The sequence below is a fragment of the Bolinopsis microptera genome, chromosome 6 (genome assembly GCF_026151205.1).
Source record: "Bolinopsis microptera isolate Bmic1 chromosome 6, MBARI_Bmic_1.0, whole genome shotgun sequence".
Lineage (NCBI taxonomy): Eukaryota > Metazoa > Ctenophora > Tentaculata > Lobata > Bolinopsidae > Bolinopsis > Bolinopsis microptera.
In genome coordinates this window covers 9,176,543-9,199,551 of record NC_087077.1, presented here as the reverse complement: position 1 = coordinate 9,199,551, position 23,009 = coordinate 9,176,543, and the positions used below count along the sequence as shown (strand labels likewise).

Sequence of the window (23,009 nt, the reverse complement as noted above, 5' to 3'; positions counted from 1 at the left end):
AAGGTTCGTCAAATGGATGTTGCAACAATGCAACTGATGATTGAATTGACTTGATCTTCCAATGTAAAGAATTGATCAAAGAGGACATAACTAAACTTGTGGGAAAAAAGTGGGATGCCTTCTGTTTTGCTTTGGTCTAGTTTGAGTTTCTTTTGGGTCATTCAGCTCTTAATATCTTGAAAACAATGTGTTATTCTTTCTTGGATTGTTGACAGATCTCGAAATAGTGGATTAAACTCAATGTAAAGTTGGGTGTTGTCTGCGCACATATTAAAACCATGGCTTTTTGCGATATGATTAAGCTCCTTTGTGTAAATTATAAACAGAATTGGACCTAAAATTGAACCTTGAGGGACTCCAATTAGGAGGAAACATCAATAATTGCTTCCTTCGAATTGGAGTAACTATTATAGTTACTGATAGTTGGATAATATCAGGTTGAAAGAGACAAGAACAAATGAAACAGGAAGTTAGGAATGTGGGCAAATTTTTGGTGTCAATGCCATCTTCAGGCTCAAATTATTTGTTATATAGTATAAGTAGTGTTGAAAGTATTACATGGTAGTGGTTTAATACTTTCAATACTACTATATATAACAAATAATTCGAGCCTGAAGATGGCGTTGATGCCGAAAATTTGCCCACATTCCTAACTTCCTGTTTCATTTGTCGTTCTCTCTTTCAACCGGATATTATCAATATTTCATCATGAGACTAATAAAAAGCAAACTACTCCAACATTTGATATTATAGGTAGGGGGGGTCCAAGGGGAACTTTGGGGAACTTTGGGAAAGTCCCCCAAGATTTCTGAAGTTCCCCAAAAAAGTTCCCCAAAACTCCCCAAAGTTCCCCAAAGTTCCCCAAAATTATTCAAAATTTACATTAATACCCAAAATATACATTAATACCCATTAATTTTAACATACAGTATGTTATTATTTAAGGTATAATCTTAACTTACTTGTTGATACTTGCAGCATGACTCAATAGAGCTGTAAGTTATGCCTTATTATCTGATTTTTTGCATTACATTTGGTTCAACTCCTGTATCATCATTTATCATTGCTCGGTGCAATTCAAATATAGTTATGTTTACTGCTCAATTTTGTAAGAATGCTATGCAGAGCACGTATAGATATGTAAATATATAAAATAAACGAAAAGAACAAAAAACAATACCTACATTCATTGGTAGAATCTGATAATTTTTTTGGGGAACTTTTGGGGAATTTTGGGGAACTTTGGGAAAGTCCCCCAGGTTTCCTGAAGTTCCCCAAAAAAAGTTCCCCAAAGTTCCCCTTGGACCCCCCCTTCCCCCTAGGTACTGTGAAGGATCTGAACTTGGGGTCAACTTCTAAATCTCACAGCTTAATTTATCTCTTGAGAAAACAACCCCCACCCCCTGGTCCACCAACAGTAGAGTGGGCACTGTTTGTGATAAATTTCATGACTGAATTGATAATCATAACCTATTGTTTTTCCTAGGAACATGTAGATTGGAACTTTCTGCAATGATGCCGCAAAGGAGTGTCAGAGGCCCTGCTGACAGGGGCCCATCTAGTAAGTGAATTTTAGTTTGATAATTGAAAATATTTCCTGGAAAACCTGTGTGAAATTAAAAAGCTTAGATTTATTAGATTTATTACCTTAAGCATGGAGGCAACTGTACTGTTGAAATATTTGGGACCCTTCTATTTACATTAATACTGCTATTGGAAGGGTACAATGTTACACATTAAAGCAGTTTCTCTAAATCGCCTCGTGTTTAAAGGTCGAGTGACAGTCACAACATATCGCAACAAATGTGAGATTATGGTAACTGGGGATACAAAAGGACTGGAGATTATTTCGGATGTCTGTGATATCTTTAAACTACCAGAGGTACGTCGTTGTGATTATTCTGTTCTAATTATTGTAACAATTTAATAAAAGCCAAAGCTCTCTTTGCTTTTTAATCTTCAGCTTGTTTGTCTGGAATTCATTGTTTAAAAGATTTAAGGGGCAGTGTGCGTAAGTTTCATTATAACAGTTGCTATTGTAACAGTGTCATTACAACTGTTGCTATTATACGAGATTATAGTGTCTGTTTCACAACACGTACAGTGTTGAACTAGGGTTTGTTCTAAAGAGCAGATGGTAAGGACATTGTAAGTAAGAAGTTATTCTAAAGGAGCAGATGGTAAGGACATTGTACTATCATGTACCCTACCCGGAAGCAGGGCATTATACGGGCTCACCACTAAAGTACACATAGTCCTCTGATACATGTAGTGACGTAAGGAGCTGAGTATCATACATGTAATAATCTCTTAATAGTTCATTTAGTACTCAACTCATATATAATATAATGCTTATCATAAATCATCCACGAATTAATTAAATGCTTGTTATAAGCATACTGTAGTTGATATCAGTGATTTAAAAAAGATATGATATCTGTTTAAACAGGAAGTCATACTGGATGTGTATGTATTTGATACGAGGAGGTTTTATGTGACGATTTCATTTTGTAATAATCGCATTTAACTTTTATAAGGGTGTCTGGTGAAAGAAAAATAACCACATAAAGGGTGTTTCAAAGGTAATAAATGAGTGATGATAGACGTGCATTGCACAATACTTGCGTTACATAAGACATAAGCTATACGATTAATTGAACAAAGAATGGATGAAAATTTGCTATCACTATCGCTAGAACCGGACTCGTTTTGAACATTAATCAAAACCTGCTGTATAAAATATGTAGTCCGTATGTGATATTCATGATAATAATCTCCAACCGCTCATGTTATTTGCATTTGAAATGTTCTAGAGTGTACATACAAATAACCAAAGTAATATCAAATTAGCCATATTTAGTGATATCATATTTCCAATTCTGCCATCTTTGCATTTGCCTCATCCGATAGCAAGTTTTTAAAACCAAGATTAAGATCGAGAATGTCTGGCAATCTTAGCTGAGGAAGTTTCATGGTAGCCACTATGTTACAAGTTCTCTGTGATGTCACCAACTTTAGGTTTCATTTATCATTTATGATATTGAGTAGACAAATGTGTAGTTCAGAGCTGTCCATCATTTAGTAGAGAGTCTTTGACTATACTAGTGTAGGAACTCGAAGAGACACAGTAATCTCGGTTCTTTTTTCTTCTTCAGTAATGTACTAGCACTGTGGTCCCGGGCTTACCTCCATTTTGGTGTTACAAATGCAATGGAGTCACGACCGGCATAGGCAGAGCTAAACGTCGTTTAGCGGGCGCCCAACGATCCTCCTTCCCACATTGAGTTAGAAATCACATGACAGAGGGCTTTGTCCGTAGTCTTCAGGACATTAAACTAATAGAAGGTGATGATACAACCTCAGGAGATGGTCTTTAGTAGCAACTGTGCGTAAACACAAACAATAAATTAATACTTAAGGCAGGAGCCAGAAGTTCAAGCACAAGTCCATCAATCCATCATGTGGAAAGAGTCAAACACTTATCTACATTATATAGCACTGTAATATAACTCTTCGATAATAAAAGAAACATCATCTTTGCTTGTGACAGAGTGAAAAAACTGTTTTCTTGAAACGCATCATTGGTACTGCTTGCTCATAAAAGCCGTCAAAGTTTCATTATTATTCACTCGTTCTACAACAGTTCTTGTTCTTGTGAGTAACAACCTGGCTAGTGGCTATTCTTTAATTACATACATACATACATGTATGTTTGATGTTTATATTATAACGTTATTATCATATGTATTGCGTTGTAGATTATTTGCTAGTTGATACTGGACTTCTGTTAGAATAGCGGAGTTGTGAGGACCTAGCATTCCGCAATCTGCAATCATGCCTTATGGGCAATAGTTCACATATTATTACAGGATCGTGTTTTCTATGTTGAACTCCCACCAGATCCACCCCCTTTGTGTCGGTATTCAGCAATTCCTCTAGTACGCCACTATTTACCTGACCCCTCCTCCCATTTTGGGAACAAACTTCTAAGTTTAACATTAACTTTGTTTAACATGGATGCTGACGTAATAAATCAACGTCATTGCATGGCTACTGGCTGTATGCCAGAAAATTAAACATCATCACTTGCAGTATAATTAAAATAGGCCATTTATCCTACCCCCAAAATTACCACCGAACCTATTTTTGAAGAGAAGACAATAATGATTGTAACAGGTGTTCCAGTGAGTGTTAATAAACAAGACTACATTACATTTTACACTGCACACTGTATCATGTATATCTTGAGCTTGTTGAATATGGCTTGTAACTTGTTTAACGTTATGTGTATAGTGTAGGCCAAGTAAACAAGAGATGTTCACACAACAAGGGTACAATAATAATGCGTCACATTAAGTGTTAGTTAATAAAACAGGGTCGTCAATATAATAGGATATAATCCTAATATTTGGTTACTGAGAAGTGAGCTTCATTGGTTTATCAAAGTATTTTACAAAAATCTGATTCTTCCTTCCGGTCTTGACCTAATTTAGGTTTGAATAGTAGCTGAAACAATGTGGGTATATTATATTATTATACAAAATAGGGCGCAGGAAGGTAATAGGTATGAATAGATAATAATATGTTTATTGTATAGTGACTAAAAGCACGTACAGGCCCCCGTACGGCACCAAAACACGTGATTGGAGGTCATAATGCCATACCATTAGGAAAACCTTGCTTGCCTCCTTAGTTCTGATATGCGGCTTGTTTATGAGAAGAAGCAAAGCTTCTTACTGGTTCCTGAAAATACAGATAGGTTCAGAAAATACGAATTATAATTCTAAAATCTTAAAATCTACATTTCACAAAATAAGCTCTCACGTCTCCACACATTGCTTTTAACTGAGCGATTATACCATGCACTGCATTAAAGACTCCTTGCCAAACTCAGGACCAAAATAGAGTTCATTTAAAGCAAGCATACCCAGCCTGAAGGCAAGTAATGGGTTATTGGGCCATAAAAAGCTTTTCTTCACCGGAAACTGGAGACACCATATTTGCTTGTACTTTGTTCAAATGGTCGAGTTATGTATCATTCTATGCAAAGAATTTGATGAGTTTGCTCAGCAGGCTGTTGGCATTTAACCTTCTCAGAGATCGGCATACATCTCGCTTTCTCCAACCTGTAAAATCATGTATTTTAACTACTCATCTTAAAATCCAGAAATTCCAGATATGTTTACCCAGATCCCACGAAACACGGCCGGACACCCAATATCCTGTCTGTAGTTCTTAGATTTATATTTTGAATGGCATTTACAATGTGAACATAAAATATTCTAGATTCTATGAATAGCGAGACGCCCAGATATCACAATATGTCAGGTACTAATGAGATACCGATGTTACCGATGTTACTTCAGTGACGGCAATGTTTAACAAAAGCAGTTCAAAGTTATGCTAGTCTCGTACGGACGTGGAATTAGGAGAATTTCTAACGGTATATCCCGGTATCTATATATTTACATTTTATATATTACATATTATATATAATATAAATGCACATGGTTTGTCGACACATACAATTTGTCCACAAAATTAGCGCAGTAATATCCTAAAAATATTCACATTATATCTCTCCAAAATCCAAATATAGGATGTTTTCACCGGATGAAGTAAGTGTTTTAAGGCGTGATTCGTGACAGGCTTGGTGTGAGGAACACGTAAACTGTGCTGAAAAAAGTCATGATGTTAACAGGTCACTTGTCTGCAGCGTGCTATAACGTCTGATATTCTGATATATGAGGGATATATTTAGCTTGATAGTATCCTAATAGTATCCTGTATCCTGTGAGAAGATGTTAAATCATGTTTAAAATAGCACGATATATTATACAGTTCGTAATTACCATCTAGATTTGAGCTACTGTTTTACACTTACTGAAACTTTTAGGGTTTTAACCGGGAAACAAGTGCCAGGGTTAACAGTGTTCAAATAAATGCCAGTGTTTAACGTCCAAAGCTCAAGCAGTGCTGAGCGGAGATTCTTTGGAAAGTATCCAAGTTTAAGTTGTTCGGGGGGAGAGAGAGTGTGTGTTCTGATACACGGAGCTTCTACTTAGCCCTTGTGTGTCACATTGTATATCACCCACCTGAATAATTAGGTTCCATCCCTACTCCGCGACAATAAGACAGCTGTTGAGCGAACCTTCTTCTCTTCGATGAGGGGAGCTCCCAATTAATAGTTAACGTCACTATAGCTGCATATATAATGCAAAATGACGTCACGAGATCTCTCTCTCTCTCTCCGAGCATTCTGGTACTCTGATAGTAACATTTATTGTGATAGTCACACCTGTTGAAATGTGAAATGAATACTGAAGCTATCGTGCACCCTCCATATTTCGCAATATTCTATGATGCTGCTTACGTGCTATTTCATTTATCAGCTTATCATTATGACATCACTGTATCCTGACTTCTGGTATTTCAGCCAGCATATTTCGGAGTGAGACTTAAACGAGATGGAAGCAATTTCTGGATGGAAAACGAGGAAACAATCAGGCAGGTGTGTGGCAAAAAGTGGATAGAAGTGGTTAAAGTTTTGGATTTCAAGATCAGATTCTTCCCTCCGGATCTGACCAGGATATCAGATGATAATATCATGTAAGTATTACATATTTTACATTATTCTGTGTAGGTTCAGCGATCAGTTATATCTGATACTACGCACTGATAAATATACCTTTTAACCAGTTTTCCTTTGATCTAAACTAATTTAAGGTCATGTTAACGAAATTACACAAAATATTCTCCATAATCTGCAGAATATTATGATATTGAAACGATAATTTAGTTGGTTATTCTTTTGTTTAATTTATATGCTTAAGACTCCGAAGAGGCTGATGACGTTTTATATGTAGTCATTGTTATAGCGTCATATATCCCCTCCTATCGTGAAATGTGGACGCCCAATTCCCAAATACTCAAACATTATTAGAATGTGAGAAATCTTATTTTCTAAATGATTTAATTATTCCTACTGTTCACATTTTTCTTCCTTACATATATTGTATCTTAATTCCTTTGGTATGTTACATTGCTTAGGACTAGAAAATTGTTAGGTATCGGATATAAATGTAAGTACTGTGATAAAGTTTAAAAGTTTCCCTCGCATTGTCAGTACATTATGGGTTCGTATAATCAAACAGATATAATAATAGGCATGTCTTATACAGGGGGTGCCAAAAGTCAGTGCACATACGTAGTAACTAAAACATAGACATCTAGATCTAACCGAAAATGAACGTTCTAAAAACAATATCACGGTTTACTAAATGTGTGTTTTACATTCCGCAGCTACTCGTATTTCACCCATATTCGTGATGATGTTATCAAGGGTAACCTAATGACTGATCCCACAACCGCGGTGTCCCTCTCAGCGCTCATTCTACAAGGTACCCAATAATACGTGACAAGGTTTTTTTATATCTGGTCTGAAAATCTTCCATTTTCTCAATACTTTTCCATAACAATTTATTAAACTCCTTATTTGCAGCTGATGGAGGTAACTATGACCCAATGGTACATGATGCTGACTTTATCAGACAAGCAGACTGCATACCAAGCGTAAGAGCATTATAAAGATCTAGGCCATGTTTTGTATGAGATCTCCCTTTTGTATGAGGCCTCCTTGTGTTTTATTTTCAGGTCCTTCGTAAAGGATTTTTTTAAAGACAAGTTCATTTCATTGGTACTGACATTTTAACTAATGCTCTATTTTCTCTGCAGAGATATTCGAAGAACAACAGCACTATGATTGATAATATAGTCATGGAGTATGAAAAGTTATCGTAAGTTTGTTAAATGAACTTATTTATTACTTTGGTAGCACATACCAAACTCTGAGGCCTTTAACGTAATTAGTTGGTATAAGACACATTTTTACTTCCTTATTTTGCGAATGGTGAGTGTTTGTAAAATCATCTGCTGGTGCAATCCATTATATCGAGACCGATATTCCGCGAAATGTCCGAGCACGATCCATCTGAAGTAAAACAATAATTTAACGAATATTTTGACTTTCGTTTATTGCTAGTGTCCAGTTACAATTTAACTTAATATTCTATGATTGTTTTTGTTTCAGAGGAATGCGATCAGTTGAGTCTCAAGTAGAGTTTCTGGATAGATCACAGGGTCTCCACGACTGCGGAGTAGATTACTATCCCACCAAGGTATGTCTTTGAATAATATTTTACCAACTAATTATCTAATTAGTTAATTTATCATTATTGGATGTTAGAATTTGTCCTATTTGCAATATGCACTATTTTCTGTGCACCAGCTGGCACTAAGATCTGGCTTTTTCAAGAGGGCATGGACCTTTATCTGTCGACAGTATTTCTGACATTTATTTGAAATTCAAGCCTACAATTATATTCGAAAATACCTAATTATTCGGAAAATGTTGTGTAACGTGTGAAGTTAGATTTTAAGAGTACTTCCTACGTAATGCGGAATGTTCAGAAATGTAATGCGAATTGCGATTCTAGATGTTCCAAGGAATTTTCTTAATCTAGTTAATGAGATGAAATGAAATGCAATACAATTTATTTGTGAGTTTGTGTGATCAGGAGTCAAGAGTGTTGCAAGGTGGTGTTATGTAATGGAAACTAAATTCAGGTGTTATGGAAACTTTAATTTAACGGGATTTTTATTTTAAACTATGAGCGGTGAACTGGTTCATTTCACCGAAAAATAATACCTTATTTTTCGGTAATTTAATAATTAATACCTTATGTGGTGGTGAATGGTATATATTTTTTAAATATATTTTGTCAAACTTTTTGTCAAACCTTAAACTTTCAGAGACTAATAGTGGACGGAGATAAATCTGCTCCTGTAGGTTAATGGCATGTTTAGTCGGTTACAGACTACAGGGTGTCCCAAAAACAAAACTCCCAGTGTTAATAACTCAAGAGCCGTTTGAGAGGCTGTAGGGTATGACCTCCAGAGTTGGAGAAAACATTTTTTAGACCTCAAGTTCATTCGAGTGGGGTCTGGCAGCATCATGACGCTTTTAAAAAATTATCTGATATCTCGGTAATTTTGTATGCTATCGCCTTGATCTTGGTTCCAAATTGAAAATAATGTGATGCTGATCTTCAATCTTGTATCACCAGCTCGTTTGCTTGGTCACAGGAGTCGTGTAATGAGCAATTTATTGCGATTGTCATGTGCTGATGTGCTCATTGAGTGCTTGATTGGCTTTAACATTTAACAAAGCTGCTGACAGCATGCAGCTGAGTACCGGGCACCTAATCAGTTAATAAGGTGATTAGCGAGCTGATCCTGCAGCTGTTAACACTGTTAGTTGACAGGGTGGATCACAGCTCCTGAATGATTGTTTCAGATTCTCGACACCTTGTACTAGATTTCAACAATACAATGTGATCAGCAGCGGCTCAGTACCAATCTGGCAAAAGTTAATGGGCCAAATGAACAGGTTCCAGATGGATTTTGCCGTGAAATTTTGAAAAAACCGGTTTTAGAGAATTATGCCATATGATTTGAGAAGTTTCAAATCATAAAGTCAAATTTGAGGCGAGTTTCTATCAAAAGTCACTTGGGGGCTTTTTTGGGACACCCTGTTTATTGCAATGCTGTAACACAGTGTATGATATGAAGGATGTATTCTATCAAATAAAGAATCTTTTTGACAGTTTAATGATCAAATGACCTCAATCTTCATTCAAAAGCTAGCTAAGCGCAGATTGTTTTGAATAATAACGTCAATGTCAAAACTCAACAGAATCGTAGGTTGAGTAACTTGTATCTATTTCTGGCAGCTACAATGGCTCCTGCTACTACAATTTAGTAAACGCGAGTAGTAAAATAAATGATTACTGTGACGATATTTTAGCTAGAGTCGCACTCGCTTTCTCATACAGCTATAACAAAGGTCCTACGTATATAATAACAGGACATAATTTTAGTCTATCGGAGTTGCCTTGCTATGAATATTTGGGGTAAGAAAAATTACTTTTTTATTGAGTTTGAAATTCATTTTCAGGACAAGTCAGGGTCAACGTTCAATATTGGTGCAGGCCACAACGGGGTATTTATAAAGCACAACAAATTAGATAACCTCATACTTTTCAAGTAAGTTTTGCGGAGTGAAAATTATTTATACATTATTTCCGAGATTGATGCTTCGAAAGTTACTCATATTTATAAACTTATTAAGAGGAATCGTCCATGTTGCAGTTGATTGTTGAGTTATATTTAGTGGTCGTGATACTTCCCGATATTGTGCATACCAATAATTTATGTTATTCTTGCAGGTGGGTGAATATCGTTACCATGAAACATGACGGTAAATTCCTCTGGTTAGAGATCGAAAACAAAAAACCAAGCACGTTTGAAATGGTAAGCTCAATTTTGAGATTTTTGGAATGCCTTGTCTGGAACGCGCGGATATAAAATTTCCCATAAATCTACGCAAAATATGCGCGCGTTTTGATATTTTTGTATATACCACGGTGGAAAATATTGACCATTTCGCAGATTTTAATCTTGCAACGATTATCGCGCGTTTATCGCATGCGAGACGATTATCGTTTGTGGTGCACGATTATCGCGGTACTTGACGATAAACGCGTGATTATCGCAGGATCGTTTTTTTATCGCACGATAATTGTGATGTCGTACTGTCATCGCACGATAATTGTTATGTCGCACTGATATCGCACGATAATCGAAAACACATGACAATAACCCCTTTAGTACAGGTAATGTGATAAAATAACATGGTATGAATTCTAATCTCTTTACATTATAACGTTGGTGCGTGTGGTTGTTCATACTTTATGATGACAGGAATCTACTGATCACTGTAATGTGGACACAATAATTGGCGCACCTAATGTTTACTGTTACCCGGTCATTCCTATGGATCATTTTTCTTCTGTGGTGTTCTCAAACACGCTGCATGCACCATAAAATGGTTGAAATTGACACACTAATTGGTTATGATCATATTGAATATCGTTATCATGGTTTACCCACACGGAGAACAGCTAGGAGTAGGACAGATGCAGGCATTCCGATCTATCACAGTGCTGGGAGAGCACGTTTCCTTGATTTGTGTATGCGATTTGTATGCGATTTCACCCCTGTATGCGATTTGTGTTCCGGGGTATTTGGAACAGGTTTAGGGTTTTAAATAGTTAGTACCTGTCCCAAACCATCATAAAAATCAAGTTTCGACCTCCCAACCCACTCAGGCCACTCCCAGGGGCCACGCCCATCCCAAAATAGCTGAAATCCAGGTAAAATCAAGATTGAAAATCTTTACCCCCGTATGCGATTTATGTTCCGGGGTAGGTGGCCCATGTTTTAGTATAAAAATGGGTACTGCCTATCCCAAACCATCATAAAAACCAAGTTTCGACCTCTCAACCCACTCAGGCCACTCCCAGGGGCCACGCCCATCCCAAAATAGCTGAAATCCAGGTAAAATCAAGATTGAAAATCTTTACCCCCGTATGCGATTTATGTTCCGGGGTAGGTGGCCCATGTTTTAGTATAAAAATGGGTACTGCCTATCCCAAACCATCATAAAAACCAAGTTTCGACCTCTCAAACCACTCAGGCCACTCCCAGGGGCCACGCCCATCCCAAAATAGCTGAAATCCAGGTCAAATCCCATACAAATCCAGACTGAGAATCTTTACCCCCGTATGCGATTTATGTTCCGGGGTAGGTGGCCCATGTTTTAGTATAAAAATGGGTACTGCCTATCCCAAACCATCATAAAAACCAAGTTTCGACCTCTCAAACCACTCAGGCCACTCCCAGGGGCCACGCCCATCCCAAAATAGCTGAAATCCAGGTCAAATCCAGACTGAGAATCTTTACCCCCGTATGCGATTTATGTTCCGGGGTAGGTGGCCCATGTTTTAGTATAAAAATGGGTACTGCCTATCCCAAACCATCATAAAAACCAAGTTTCGACCTCTCAAACCACTCAGGCCACTCCCAGGGGCCACGCCCATCCCAAAATAGCTGAAATCCAGGTCAAATCCCATACAAATCCAGACTGAGAATCTTTACCCCCGTATGCGATTTATGTTCCGGGGTAGGTGGCCCATGTTTTAGTATAAAAATGGGTACTGCCTATCCCAAACCATCATAAAAACCAAGTTTCGACCTCTCAAACCACTCAGGCCACTCCCAGGGGCCACGCCCATCCCAAAATAGCTGAAATCCAGGTAAAATCAAGATTGAAAATCTTTACCCCCGTATGCGATTTATGTTCCGGGGTAGGTGGCCCATGTTTTAGTATAAAAATGGGTACTGCCTATCCCAAACCATCATAAAAACCAAGTTTCGACCTCTCAAACCACTCAGGCCACTCCCAGGGGCCACGCCCATCCCAAAATAGCTGAAATCCAGGTCAAATCCCATACAAATCCAGACTGAGAATCTTTACCCCCGTATGCGATTTATGTTCCGGGGTAGGTGGCCCATGTTTTAGTATAAAAATGGGTACTGCCTATCCCAAACCATCATAAAAACCAAGTTTCGACCTCTCAACCCACTCAGGCCACTCCCAGGGGCCACGCCCATCCCAAAATAGCTGAAATCCAGGTAAAATCAAGATTGAAAATCTTTACCCCCGTATGCGATTTATGTTCCGGGGTAGGTGGCCCATGTTTTAGTATAAAAATGGGTACTGCCTATCCCAAACCATCATAAAAACCAAGTTTCGACCTCTCAAACCACTCAGGCCACTCCCAGGGGCCACGCCCATCCCAAAATAGCTGAAATCCAGGTCAAATCCCATACAAATCCAGACTGAGAATCTTTACCCCCGTATGCGATTTATGTTCCGGGGTAGGTGGCCCATGTTTTAGTATAAAAATGGGTACTGCCTATCCCAAACCATCATAAAAACCAAGTTTCGACCTCTCAAACCACTCAGGCCACTCCCAGGGGCCACGCCCATCCCAAAATAGCTGAAATCCAGGTCAAATCCCATACAAATCCAGACTGAGAATCTTTACCCCCGTATGCGATTTATGTTCCGGGGTAGGTGGCCCATGTTTTAGTATAAAAATGGGTACTGCCTATCCCAAACCATCATAAAAACCAAGTTTCGACCTCTCAACCCACTCAGGCCACTCCCAGGGGCCACGCCCATCCCAAAATAGCTGAAATCCAGGTAAAATCAAGATTGAAAATCTTTACCCCCGTATGCGATTTATGTTCCGGGGTAGGTGGCCCATGTTTTAGTATAAAAATGGGTACTGCCTATCCCAAACCATCATAAAAACCAAGTTTTGACCTCTCAAACCACTCAGGCCACTCCCAGGGGCCACGCCCATCCCAAAATAGCTGAAATCCAGGTCAAATCCCATACAAATCCAGACTGAGAATCTTTACCCCCGTATGCGATTTATGTTCCGGGGTAGGTGGCCCATGTTTTAGTATAAAAATGGGTACTGCCTATCCCAAACCATCATAAAAACCAAGTTTCGACCTCTCAAACCACTCAGGCCACTCCCAGGGGCCACGCCCATCCCAAAATAGCTGAAATCCAGGTCAAATCCCATACAAATCCAGACTGAGAATCTTTACCCCCGTATGCGATTTATGTTCCGGGGTAGGTGGCCCATGTTTTAGTATAAAAATGGGTACTGCCTATCCCAAACCATCATAAAAACCAAGTTTCGACCTCTCAACCCACTCAGGCCACTCCCAGGGGCCACGCCCATCCCAAAATAGCTGAAATCCAGGTAAAATCAAGATTGAAAATCTTTACCCCCGTATGCGATTTATGTTCCGGGGTAGGTGGCCCATGTTTTAGTATAAAAATGGGTACTGCCTATCCCAAACCATCATAAAAACCAAGTTTCGACCTCTCAAACCACTCAGGCCACTCCCAGGGGCCACGCCCATCCCAAAATAGCTGAAATCCAGGTCAAATCCCATACAAATCCAGACTGAGAATCTTTACCCCCGTATGCGATTTATGTTCCGGGGTAGGTGGCCCATGTTTTAGTATAAAAATGGGTACTGCCTATCCCAAACCATCATAAAAACCAAGTTTCGACCTCTCAAACCACTCAGGCCACTCCCAGGGGCCACGCCCATCCCAAAATAGCTGAAATCCAGGTCAAATCCCATACAAATCCAGACTCGGAGTTGAAATGACGCATTGAATGTATCTCGTTAAAACAAAATTGATTGGGTGATTATGTGATAGGACACCTTGATTGGGTTCCCTTGCAATTTAACGGGGCCATCTAATCACCTGAACAGGTAATCCAATCACCTGATCACACGTAATGAATAAACTCGTTATGCCTCGTATCTCGGACATCTGAGAAGCTACAACTCTCATTTTTTCAGATCGAACGTAATTTGAATGGCCAAATACAATCCTATAAAATTTGGCTCGATCTGATTATCAAAACTATTTAAAAAATGCGATAATGAACCTTCATTCGAAAAAAATGAACATGAATATTCTTTGATTTAACATATTCCTCGAATGAGTGGTGATAGTAAGTCATACCAAAAAGAATACCCCGGAACTTAAATCCCCTACAGGTGTAAAGATTCTCATTCTTGATTTGACCTGAATTTCAGCTATTTTGGGATAGGCGTAGCCTCTGGGAGTGGCCTGAGTGAGTTGAGAGGTCGAAAATTGGTTTTTATGATGGTTTTGGATAGGTAGTAGGTACCCATTTTTACACTAAAACATGGGCCACCTACCGGACCCCGGAACATAAATCGCATACGGGGGTAAAGATTCTCAGTCTTGATTTGACCTGGATTTCAGCTATTTTGGGTTGGGCGTTGCCCCTGGGAGTGGCCTGAGTGGTTTGAGAGGTCGAAACTTGGTTTTTATGATGGTTTGGGATAGGTAGTACCCATTTTAATACTAAAACATGGGCCACCTACCCCGGAACATAAATCGCATACGGGGGTAAAGATTCTCAGTCTGGATTTTAGCTGGATTTCAGCAATTTTGGGATGGGCGTGGCCCCTGGGAGCGGCCTGAGTGGTTTGAGAGGTCGAAACTTGGTTTTTATGATGGTTTGGGATAGGCAGTACCCATTTTTATACTGAAACATGGGCCACCTACCCCGGAACATAAATCGCATACGGGGGTAAAGATTCTCAGTCTCAATTTTAGCTTGATTTCAGCTATTTTGGGATGGGCGTGGCCCCTGGGAGCGGCCTGAGTGGGTTGAGAGGTCGAAACTTGGTTTTTATGATGGTTTGGGATAGGCAGTACCCATTTTGATACTGAAACATGGGCCACCTACCCCGGAACATAAATCGCATACGGGGGTAAAGATTCTCAGTCTGGATTTTAGCTGGATTTCAGCAATTTTGGGATGGGCGTGGCACCTGGGAGCGGCCTGAGTGGTTTGAGAGGTTGAAACTTGGTTTTTATGATGGTTTGGGATATGCAGTACCCATTTTTATACTGAAACATGGGCCACCTACCCCGGAACATAAATCGCATACGGGGGTAAAAATTCTCAGTCTGAATTTGTATGGGATTTGACCATGATTTCAGCAATTTTGGGATGGGCGTGGCACCTGGGAGCGGCCTGAGTGGTTTGAGAGGTTGAAACTTGGTTTTTATGATGGTTTGGGATATGCAGTACCCATTTTTATACTGAAACATGGGCCACCTACCCCGGAACATAAATCGCATACGGGGGTAAAGATTCTCAGTCTGAATTTGTATGGGATTTGACCATGATTTCAGCTATTTTGTGATGGGCTTGGCCCCTGGGAGTGGCGTGAGTGGTTTGAGAGGTCGAAAATTGGTTTTTATGATGGTTTGGGATAGGTAGTACCCATTTTTATACTAAAACATGGGCCACCTACCCCGGAACATAAATCGCATACGGGGGTAAAGATTCTCAGTCTGAATTTTAGCTGGATTTCAGCAATTTTGGGATGGGCGTGGCCCCTGGGAGCGGCCTGAGTGGGTTGAGAGGTCGAAACTTGGTTTTTATGATGGTTTGGGATAGGCAGTACCCATTTTGATACTGAAACATGGGCCACCTACCCCGGAACATAAATCGCATACGGGGGTAAAGATTCTCAGTCTGGATTTTAGCTGGATTTTAGCAATTTTGGGATGGGCGTGGCACCTGGGAGCGGCCTGAGTGGTTTGAGAGGTTGAAACTTGGTTTTTATGATGGTTTGGGATATGCAGTACCCATTTTTATACTGAAACATGGGCCACCTACCCCGGAACATAAATCGCATACGGGGGTAAAGATTCTCAGTCTGAATTTGTATGGGATTTGACCATGATTTCAGCAATTTTGGGATGGGCGTGGCACCTGGGAGCGGCCTGAGTGGTTTGAGAGGTTGAAACTTGGTTTTTATGATGGTTTGGGATATGCAGTACCCATTTTTATACTGAAACATGGGCCACCTACCCCGGAACATAAATCGCATACGGGGGTAAAGATTCTCAGTCTGAATTTGTATGGGATTTGACCATGATTTCAGCTATTTTGTGATGGGCTTGGCCCCTGGGAGTGGCGTGAGTGGTTTGAGAGGTCGAAAATTGGTTTTTATGATGGTTTGGGATAGGTAGTACCCATTTTTATACTAAAACATGGGCCACCTACCCCGGAACATAAATCGCATACGGGGGTAAAGATTCTCAGTCTGAATTTTAGCTTGATTTCAGCTATTTTGGGATGGGCGTGGCTCCTGGGAGTGGCCTGAGTGGTTTGAGAGGTCGAAACTTGGTTTTTATGATGGTTTGGGATAGGCAGTACCCATTTTTATACTGAAACATGGGCCACCTACCCCGGAACATAAATCGCATACGGGGGTAAAGATTTTAAAGTCTGGATTTTAGCTGGATTTCAGTAATTTTGGGATGGGCGTGGCCCCTGGGAGTGGCCTGAGTGGTTTGAGAGGTCGAAACTTTGTTTGTTTGATGGTTTGCGATAGGTAGTACCCATTTTAATACTAAAACATCGGCCACCTACCCCGGAACATAAATTGCATACGGGGGTAAAGATTTTCAATCTTGATTTTTTCCAGGATTTCAGCTATTTTGGGATGAGCGTGGCCCCTGGGAGTGGCCTGAGTGGTTTGAGAGGTTGAAACTTCGTTGTTATGATGGTTTGGGATAAGCAGTACCCATTTTTATACTAAAAAATGGGCCACCTACCCCGGAACATAAATCGCATACGGGGGTAAAGATTCTCAGTCTGGATTTTAGCTGGATTTCAGCAATTTTGGGATGGGCGTGGCCCCTGGGAGCGGCCTGAGTGGGTTGAGAGGTCGAAACTTGGTTTTTATGATGGTTTGGGATAGGCAGTACCCATTTTTATACTAAAAAATGGGCCACCTACCCCGGAACATAAATCGCATACGGGGGTAAAGATTCTCAGTCTGGATTTTAGCTGGATTTCAGCAATTTTGGGATGGGCGTGGCCCCTGGGAGCGGCCTGAGTGGTTTGAGAGGTCGAAACTTGGTTTTTATGATGGTTTGGGATAGGCAGTACCCATTTTTATACTGAAACATGGGCCACCTACCCCGGAACATAAATCGCATACGGGGGTAAAGATTCTCAGTCTGAATTTTAGCTTGATTTCAGCTATTTTGGGATGGGCGTGGCCCCTGGGAGCGGCCTGAGTGGGTTGAGAGGTCGAAACTTGGTTTTTATGATGGTTTGGGATAGGCAGTACCCATTTTGATACTGAAACATGGGCCACCTACCCCGGAACATAAATCGCATACGGGGGTAAAGATTCTCAGTCTGGATTTTAGCTGGATTTCAGCAATTTTGGGATGGGCGTGGCACCTGGGAGCGGCCTGAGTGGTTTGAGAGGTTGAAACTTGGTTTTTATGATGGTTTGGGATATGCAGTACCCATTTTTATACTGAAACATGGGCCACCTACCCCGGAACATAAATCGCATACGGGGGTAAAGATTCTCAGTCTGAATTTGTATGGGATTTGACCATGATTTCAGCAATTTTGGGATGGGCGTGGCACCTGGGAGCGGCCTGAGTGGTTTGAGAGGTTGAAACTTGGTTTTTATGATGGTTTGGGATATGCAGTACCCATTTTTATACTGAAACATGGGCCACCTACCCCGGAACATAAATCGCATACGGGGGTAAAGATTCTCAGTCTGAATTTGTATGGGATTTGACCATGATTTCAGCTATTTTGTGATGGGCTTGGCCCCTGGGAGTGGCGTGAGTGGTTTGAGAGGTCGAAAATTGGTTTTTATGATGGTTTGGGATAGGTAGTACCCATTTTTATACTAAAACATGGGCCACCTACCCCGGAACATAAATCGCATACGGGGGTAAAGATTCTCAGTCTGAATTTTAGCTTGATTTCAGCTATTTTGGGATGGGCGTGGCTCCTGGGAGTGGCCTGAGTGGTTTGAGAGGTCGAAACTTGGTTTTTATGATGGTTTGGGATAGGCAGTACCCATTTTTATACTGAAACATGGGCCACCTACCCCGGAACATAAATCGCATACGGGGGTAAAGATTCTCAGTCTGGATTTTAGCTGGATTTCAGCAATTTTGGGATGGGCGTGGCCCCTGGGAGCGGCCTGAGTGGGTTGAGAGGTCGAAACTTGGTTTTTATGATGGTTTGGGATAGGCAGTAGCCATTTTTATACTGAAACATGGGCCACCTACCCCGGAACATAAATCGCATACGGGGGTAAAGATTCTCAGTCTGGATTTTAGCTGGATTTCAGCAATTTTGGGATGGGCGTGGCACCTGGGAGCGGCCTGAGTGGTTTGAGAGGTTAAAACTTGGTTTTTATGATGGTTTGGGATATGCAGTATCCATTTTTATACTGAAACATGGGCCACCTACCCCGGAACATAAATCGCATACGGGGGTAAAGATTCTCAGTCTGAATTTGTATGGGATTTGACCATGATTTCAGCTATTTTGTGATGGGCTTGGCCCCTGGGAGTGGCGTGAGTGGTTTGAGAGGTCGAAAATTGGTTTTTATGATGGTTTGGGATAGGTAGTACCCATTTTTATACTAAAACATGGGCCACCTACCCCGGAACATAAATCGCATACGGGGGTAAAGATTCTCAGTCTGAATTTGTATGGGATTTGACCATGATTTCAGCTATTTTGTGATGGGCTTGGCCCCTGGGAGTGGCGTGAGTGGTTTGAGAGGTCGAAAATTGGTTTTTATGATAGTTTGGGATAGGTAGTACCCATTTTTATACTAAAACATGGGCCACCTACCCCGGAACATAAATGGCATACGGGGGTAAAGATTCTTAGTCTGAATTTGTATGTATGGGATTTGACCTGGATTTCAGCTATTTTGTGTTATGTGTGGCCCCTGGGAGTGGCTTGAGTGGGTTGAGAGAACAAAACTTGGTTTTTTATGATGGTTTGGGATAGGTACTAGCTATTCAACCATTAAAACATCTGTCCACTACCCCGGAACACAAATCACATACAGGGCCGAGTAAAGATTTTTGACTTGAATTATAGCTTTTCTGGGGTCGGTGCGGCCCTTGGATGTGGTTCCAAGTTGGGTTCAAGGTGTTATTTAGTTATTCATATCATAGTGTCTATAAATATACGAGCAGTTTCTTTTGACTTTTGAAGGGTTACCGTCATAAATTCTACAAATATAATTATTTTAACGTACGTGCGGCGCGCAAATCGCATACAAAATCGCATACACATTTCAGGGAAACGTCTTCTGAGTGCTGGCAAGCACGACCGTTGCATTTATTGTGGGTATACTATGTTCCCCATTTACTATTATACCCCCTTTACTATTATACCCCCTTTACTATTATACCCCCTTTGGTACACGTTACAAGCCTCTTTTGTGCACGCGAAGCGTGCACTCCGGCCGGGGGCGGCGGCCGAAGGCCGCCGCCTCCGGCAGGAGTTTTCCAGGCATTAAGACTCATCGGAAGTCGTTAAGCAGAATTATTTTTAGTTCAAAACATTCTAATTTGATGTCAAAGATGACAGGAATAAAAAATAGTTATGTTGAGATTTTTAAGAAATTTGCATAAAATACTCGCCAGCACTGTTATACGAAATTCGGTAAAAAACCCAAAATCGCCATATTCAGGTGCCTTAAAAACCATGTTAAAATTGAGTTAGAGATCTGAAATTTTTCAGGGCGTCTAGACGTTGATCAAATCGACTGCAAAAAAAGTTTCAGGTTTCAGGAGTATCGGGAAATGGGTTTTCTAGAACCCCTGTTTTACGACAGATTGTCGTGATATATCACCTTAATAACACCAGAATGTGTGTGTGTGTGTGTGTCTGTCTGTCTGTCTGTCCGTGTGTAATTTCCGGTCGGTTATACAAAAAAAACGGTAAGAGTTACGGGACTGATTTTTTCGGTATAGTGTCGACAAAACTCTGATGAAGCCCATAGGAAATTTTTTTTAAAATCGGCCGATGGTAAGTGGTTTAATTGATGGTTTTGTACCACAAATGTTACATAAAATTGCGTGAGCAGAACGGCAAGAGTTACGGGGCTTGCTCTCTCTCTCTCATTACTGTGTAATATGTTATAGCTGCATTTAAGTAGCGTCATAATTGGATTAGCCCGGAAGATCCGCTGTAATGTTATACCTTAAGCTTATTAGGGGAGGGGGGACTGTTAGTGTTTGGGGTCTGTTTGGACTGCAGAGAGAGAGAGAGAGAGAGAGAGAGTTCATACGACAATGTTATGCGTGTTTTCAAATATAATATGCGGGTGTGGTGCGGAGTTAACAAGGGTTAATTTCTATAACGATTTAAATAAAAATAGAAAGCGGTTCAAGACGGGAGTGATGAGGTGTAATACTCGGTGTTCAGACCTTATGATCATGGAGTGTGGTGCCTCATGGCTAATAATGACTTAATTATCCACAAGAAATAACTGATTATGAGATTATTGTTTAAGAAACTATTGGGTCACCTAATGCGGGTTTTGACTCAGCGGGTAATTACTCCTACCCTTTTTAACTGCGGCAGTGAAATCCCGGCCGTAGGCCGGGTTACACTAGTATATATATATATACATACATATTCAGGGATAGACGCTTTGCCAGTCAATTGTAGCCTGTATTTAATTGTCCATAGATTCAAAAGTATAAAAGATAAAGCCATTTCCGACCACAGGTCTTGCAAATAATTGTTTACACTTTAGTTTACACTAGCAGGAACCCGTATAATATAACCCTAAACGGTGTCAAGACTCAAAATACTAAAATAATTATTACCTATTTAATCGGCGTTTTTGACACCACTTGGGGGCCCAAATTTTCGGCTCTAAAATCATTATTCCTTGGCCAATTTTTTAATTTTTCATGCCGATTTGAAGGCCATTAAAGCATTTGACCCAGCCAAAAAAGTTCCAGTTGTATATCTTTTACGGTTTTTGCGGAAAGTCGCGTTAAAGTTGATGCCGTGGTGTCAGTAAAATGGCACAGATATATATATATATATCGTCTCGCTTTATATATAGTAAGATTGTATAAAAAAATTATTTGACGTCATAAACACCCCTTGATGACGTCATCAAGTTAACCGTTTTTAAAACTTGATTTTTGACAAAGTAATAACTTTTAAAATTAATTTTAAACCATTAAGGAGTAATTTTATTCAAAATCTGAGGAGATTTTCATCTTAGATAATTGTTCAAGCATTCTGAAAATCTACCGGAAAGTTTTTCTAGCTTGCTCCTTCATAAAGATATTCGTCATTGAAGTTTGTGCTTTTTTGAAGAATTATTTTATAAAAACGTCAATTTTGCGATTTAGTATTCTCTGGTGTTGGGCCATGCCTTGAGTTGAGGAGCTCAGTTCTGCTTCCTATAGGTATAAATTGTGCATTAGGCTAGTTTTGAAGTTGAAAATCGAAAAGTTGCACACGTGGGGACACGCCCAAATTGATAGAAAATTGCTAAAATCACTGAAAATTGCTGTTTTCGTCATTTTCTGTCAACTTTAGAGTGCCGTTGTGATTACAGTTCTTCTTGAAATACTTTGAAACTTTGCATGCTTATCAAGCTATATATAAAACAATTACATGAAAAAATTTACGGCGATTCAATATTGGATGCGCACGCAACGTCCGCTCAAAGTTTGCACGTGCGAAAGGTGAGAATTTTGCTCATTCGTGATTTCCAACAAATTCTGCTTTGCCACGACAGTTTAATGTCATTATATATGAATTTAATGCCAACTTGAATGAGTATTAGGTGGTATATTCAGTCAGTGATCGACCGATATGCTTAGTGTGGGCTCACGATGGAGCCTCATACAAGTTTAGTGTGGGTTCAAGATAGAGCCTCATACAAGTTTAGTGTGGGTTCAAGATAGAGCCTCATACAAGTTTAGTGTGGGCTCACGATGGAGCCTCATACAAGTTTAGTGTGGGTTCAAGATAGAGCCTCATACAAGTTTATTGTGGGTTCAAGATAGAGCCTCATACAAGTTTAGTGTGGGTTCATGATAGAGCCTCATACAAGTTTAGTGTGGGCTCACGATAGAGCCTCATACAAGTTTAGTGTGGGCTCACGATAGAGCCTCATTCAAGTTTAGTGTGGGCTCACGATAGAGCCTCATACAAGTTTAGTGTGGGTTCATGATAGAGCCTCATACAAGTTTAGTGTGGGCTCACGATAGAGCCTCATACAAGATTAGTGTGGGTTCATGATAGAGCCTCATACAAGTTTAGTGTGGGTTCATGATAGAGCCTCATACAAGTTTAGTGTGGGTTCATGATAGAGCCTCAAACAAGTTTAGTGTGGGCTCACGATAGAGCCTCATACAAGTTTAGTGTGGGCTCACGATAGAGCCTCATACAAGTTTAGTGTGGGCTCACGATAGAGCCTCATTCAAGTTTAGTGTGGGCTCACGATAGAGCCTCATACAAGTTTAGTGTGGGTTCATGATAGAGCCTCATACAAGTTTAGTGTGGGTTCAAGATAGAGCCTCATACAAGATTAGTGTGGGTTCATGATAGAGCCTCATACAAGTTTAGTGTGGGCTCACG

The 23,009-nt window shown here is 40.1% G+C and overlaps 1 protein-coding gene across 2 annotated transcripts in view; it reads left to right on the top strand.

The window, feature by feature from the left end:
* The first annotated feature begins 1,490 nt into the window (after nucleotides 1-1,490).
* The window catches only part of LOC134817310 (tyrosine-protein phosphatase non-receptor type 21-like), a 39,238-nt gene continuing 17,719 nt past the window's right edge, over nucleotides 1,491-23,009 (top strand). For both annotated transcript variants that reach the window (XM_063826445.1, XM_063826444.1), the window contains exons 1-9: nucleotides 1,491-1,561; nucleotides 1,773-1,882; nucleotides 6,437-6,609; nucleotides 7,303-7,400; nucleotides 7,502-7,572; nucleotides 7,735-7,796; nucleotides 8,090-8,177; nucleotides 10,016-10,104; nucleotides 10,287-10,371. In XM_063826445.1, coding sequence (XP_063682515.1) covers nucleotides 1,513-1,561; nucleotides 1,773-1,882; nucleotides 6,437-6,609; nucleotides 7,303-7,400; nucleotides 7,502-7,572; nucleotides 7,735-7,796; nucleotides 8,090-8,177; nucleotides 10,016-10,104; nucleotides 10,287-10,371 — 825 coding nt within the window. In that variant the 5' untranslated portion in view covers nucleotides 1,491-1,512. The remainder of the gene's footprint in view (nucleotides 1,562-1,772; nucleotides 1,883-6,436; nucleotides 6,610-7,302; nucleotides 7,401-7,501; nucleotides 7,573-7,734; nucleotides 7,797-8,089; nucleotides 8,178-10,015; nucleotides 10,105-10,286; nucleotides 10,372-23,009) is intronic.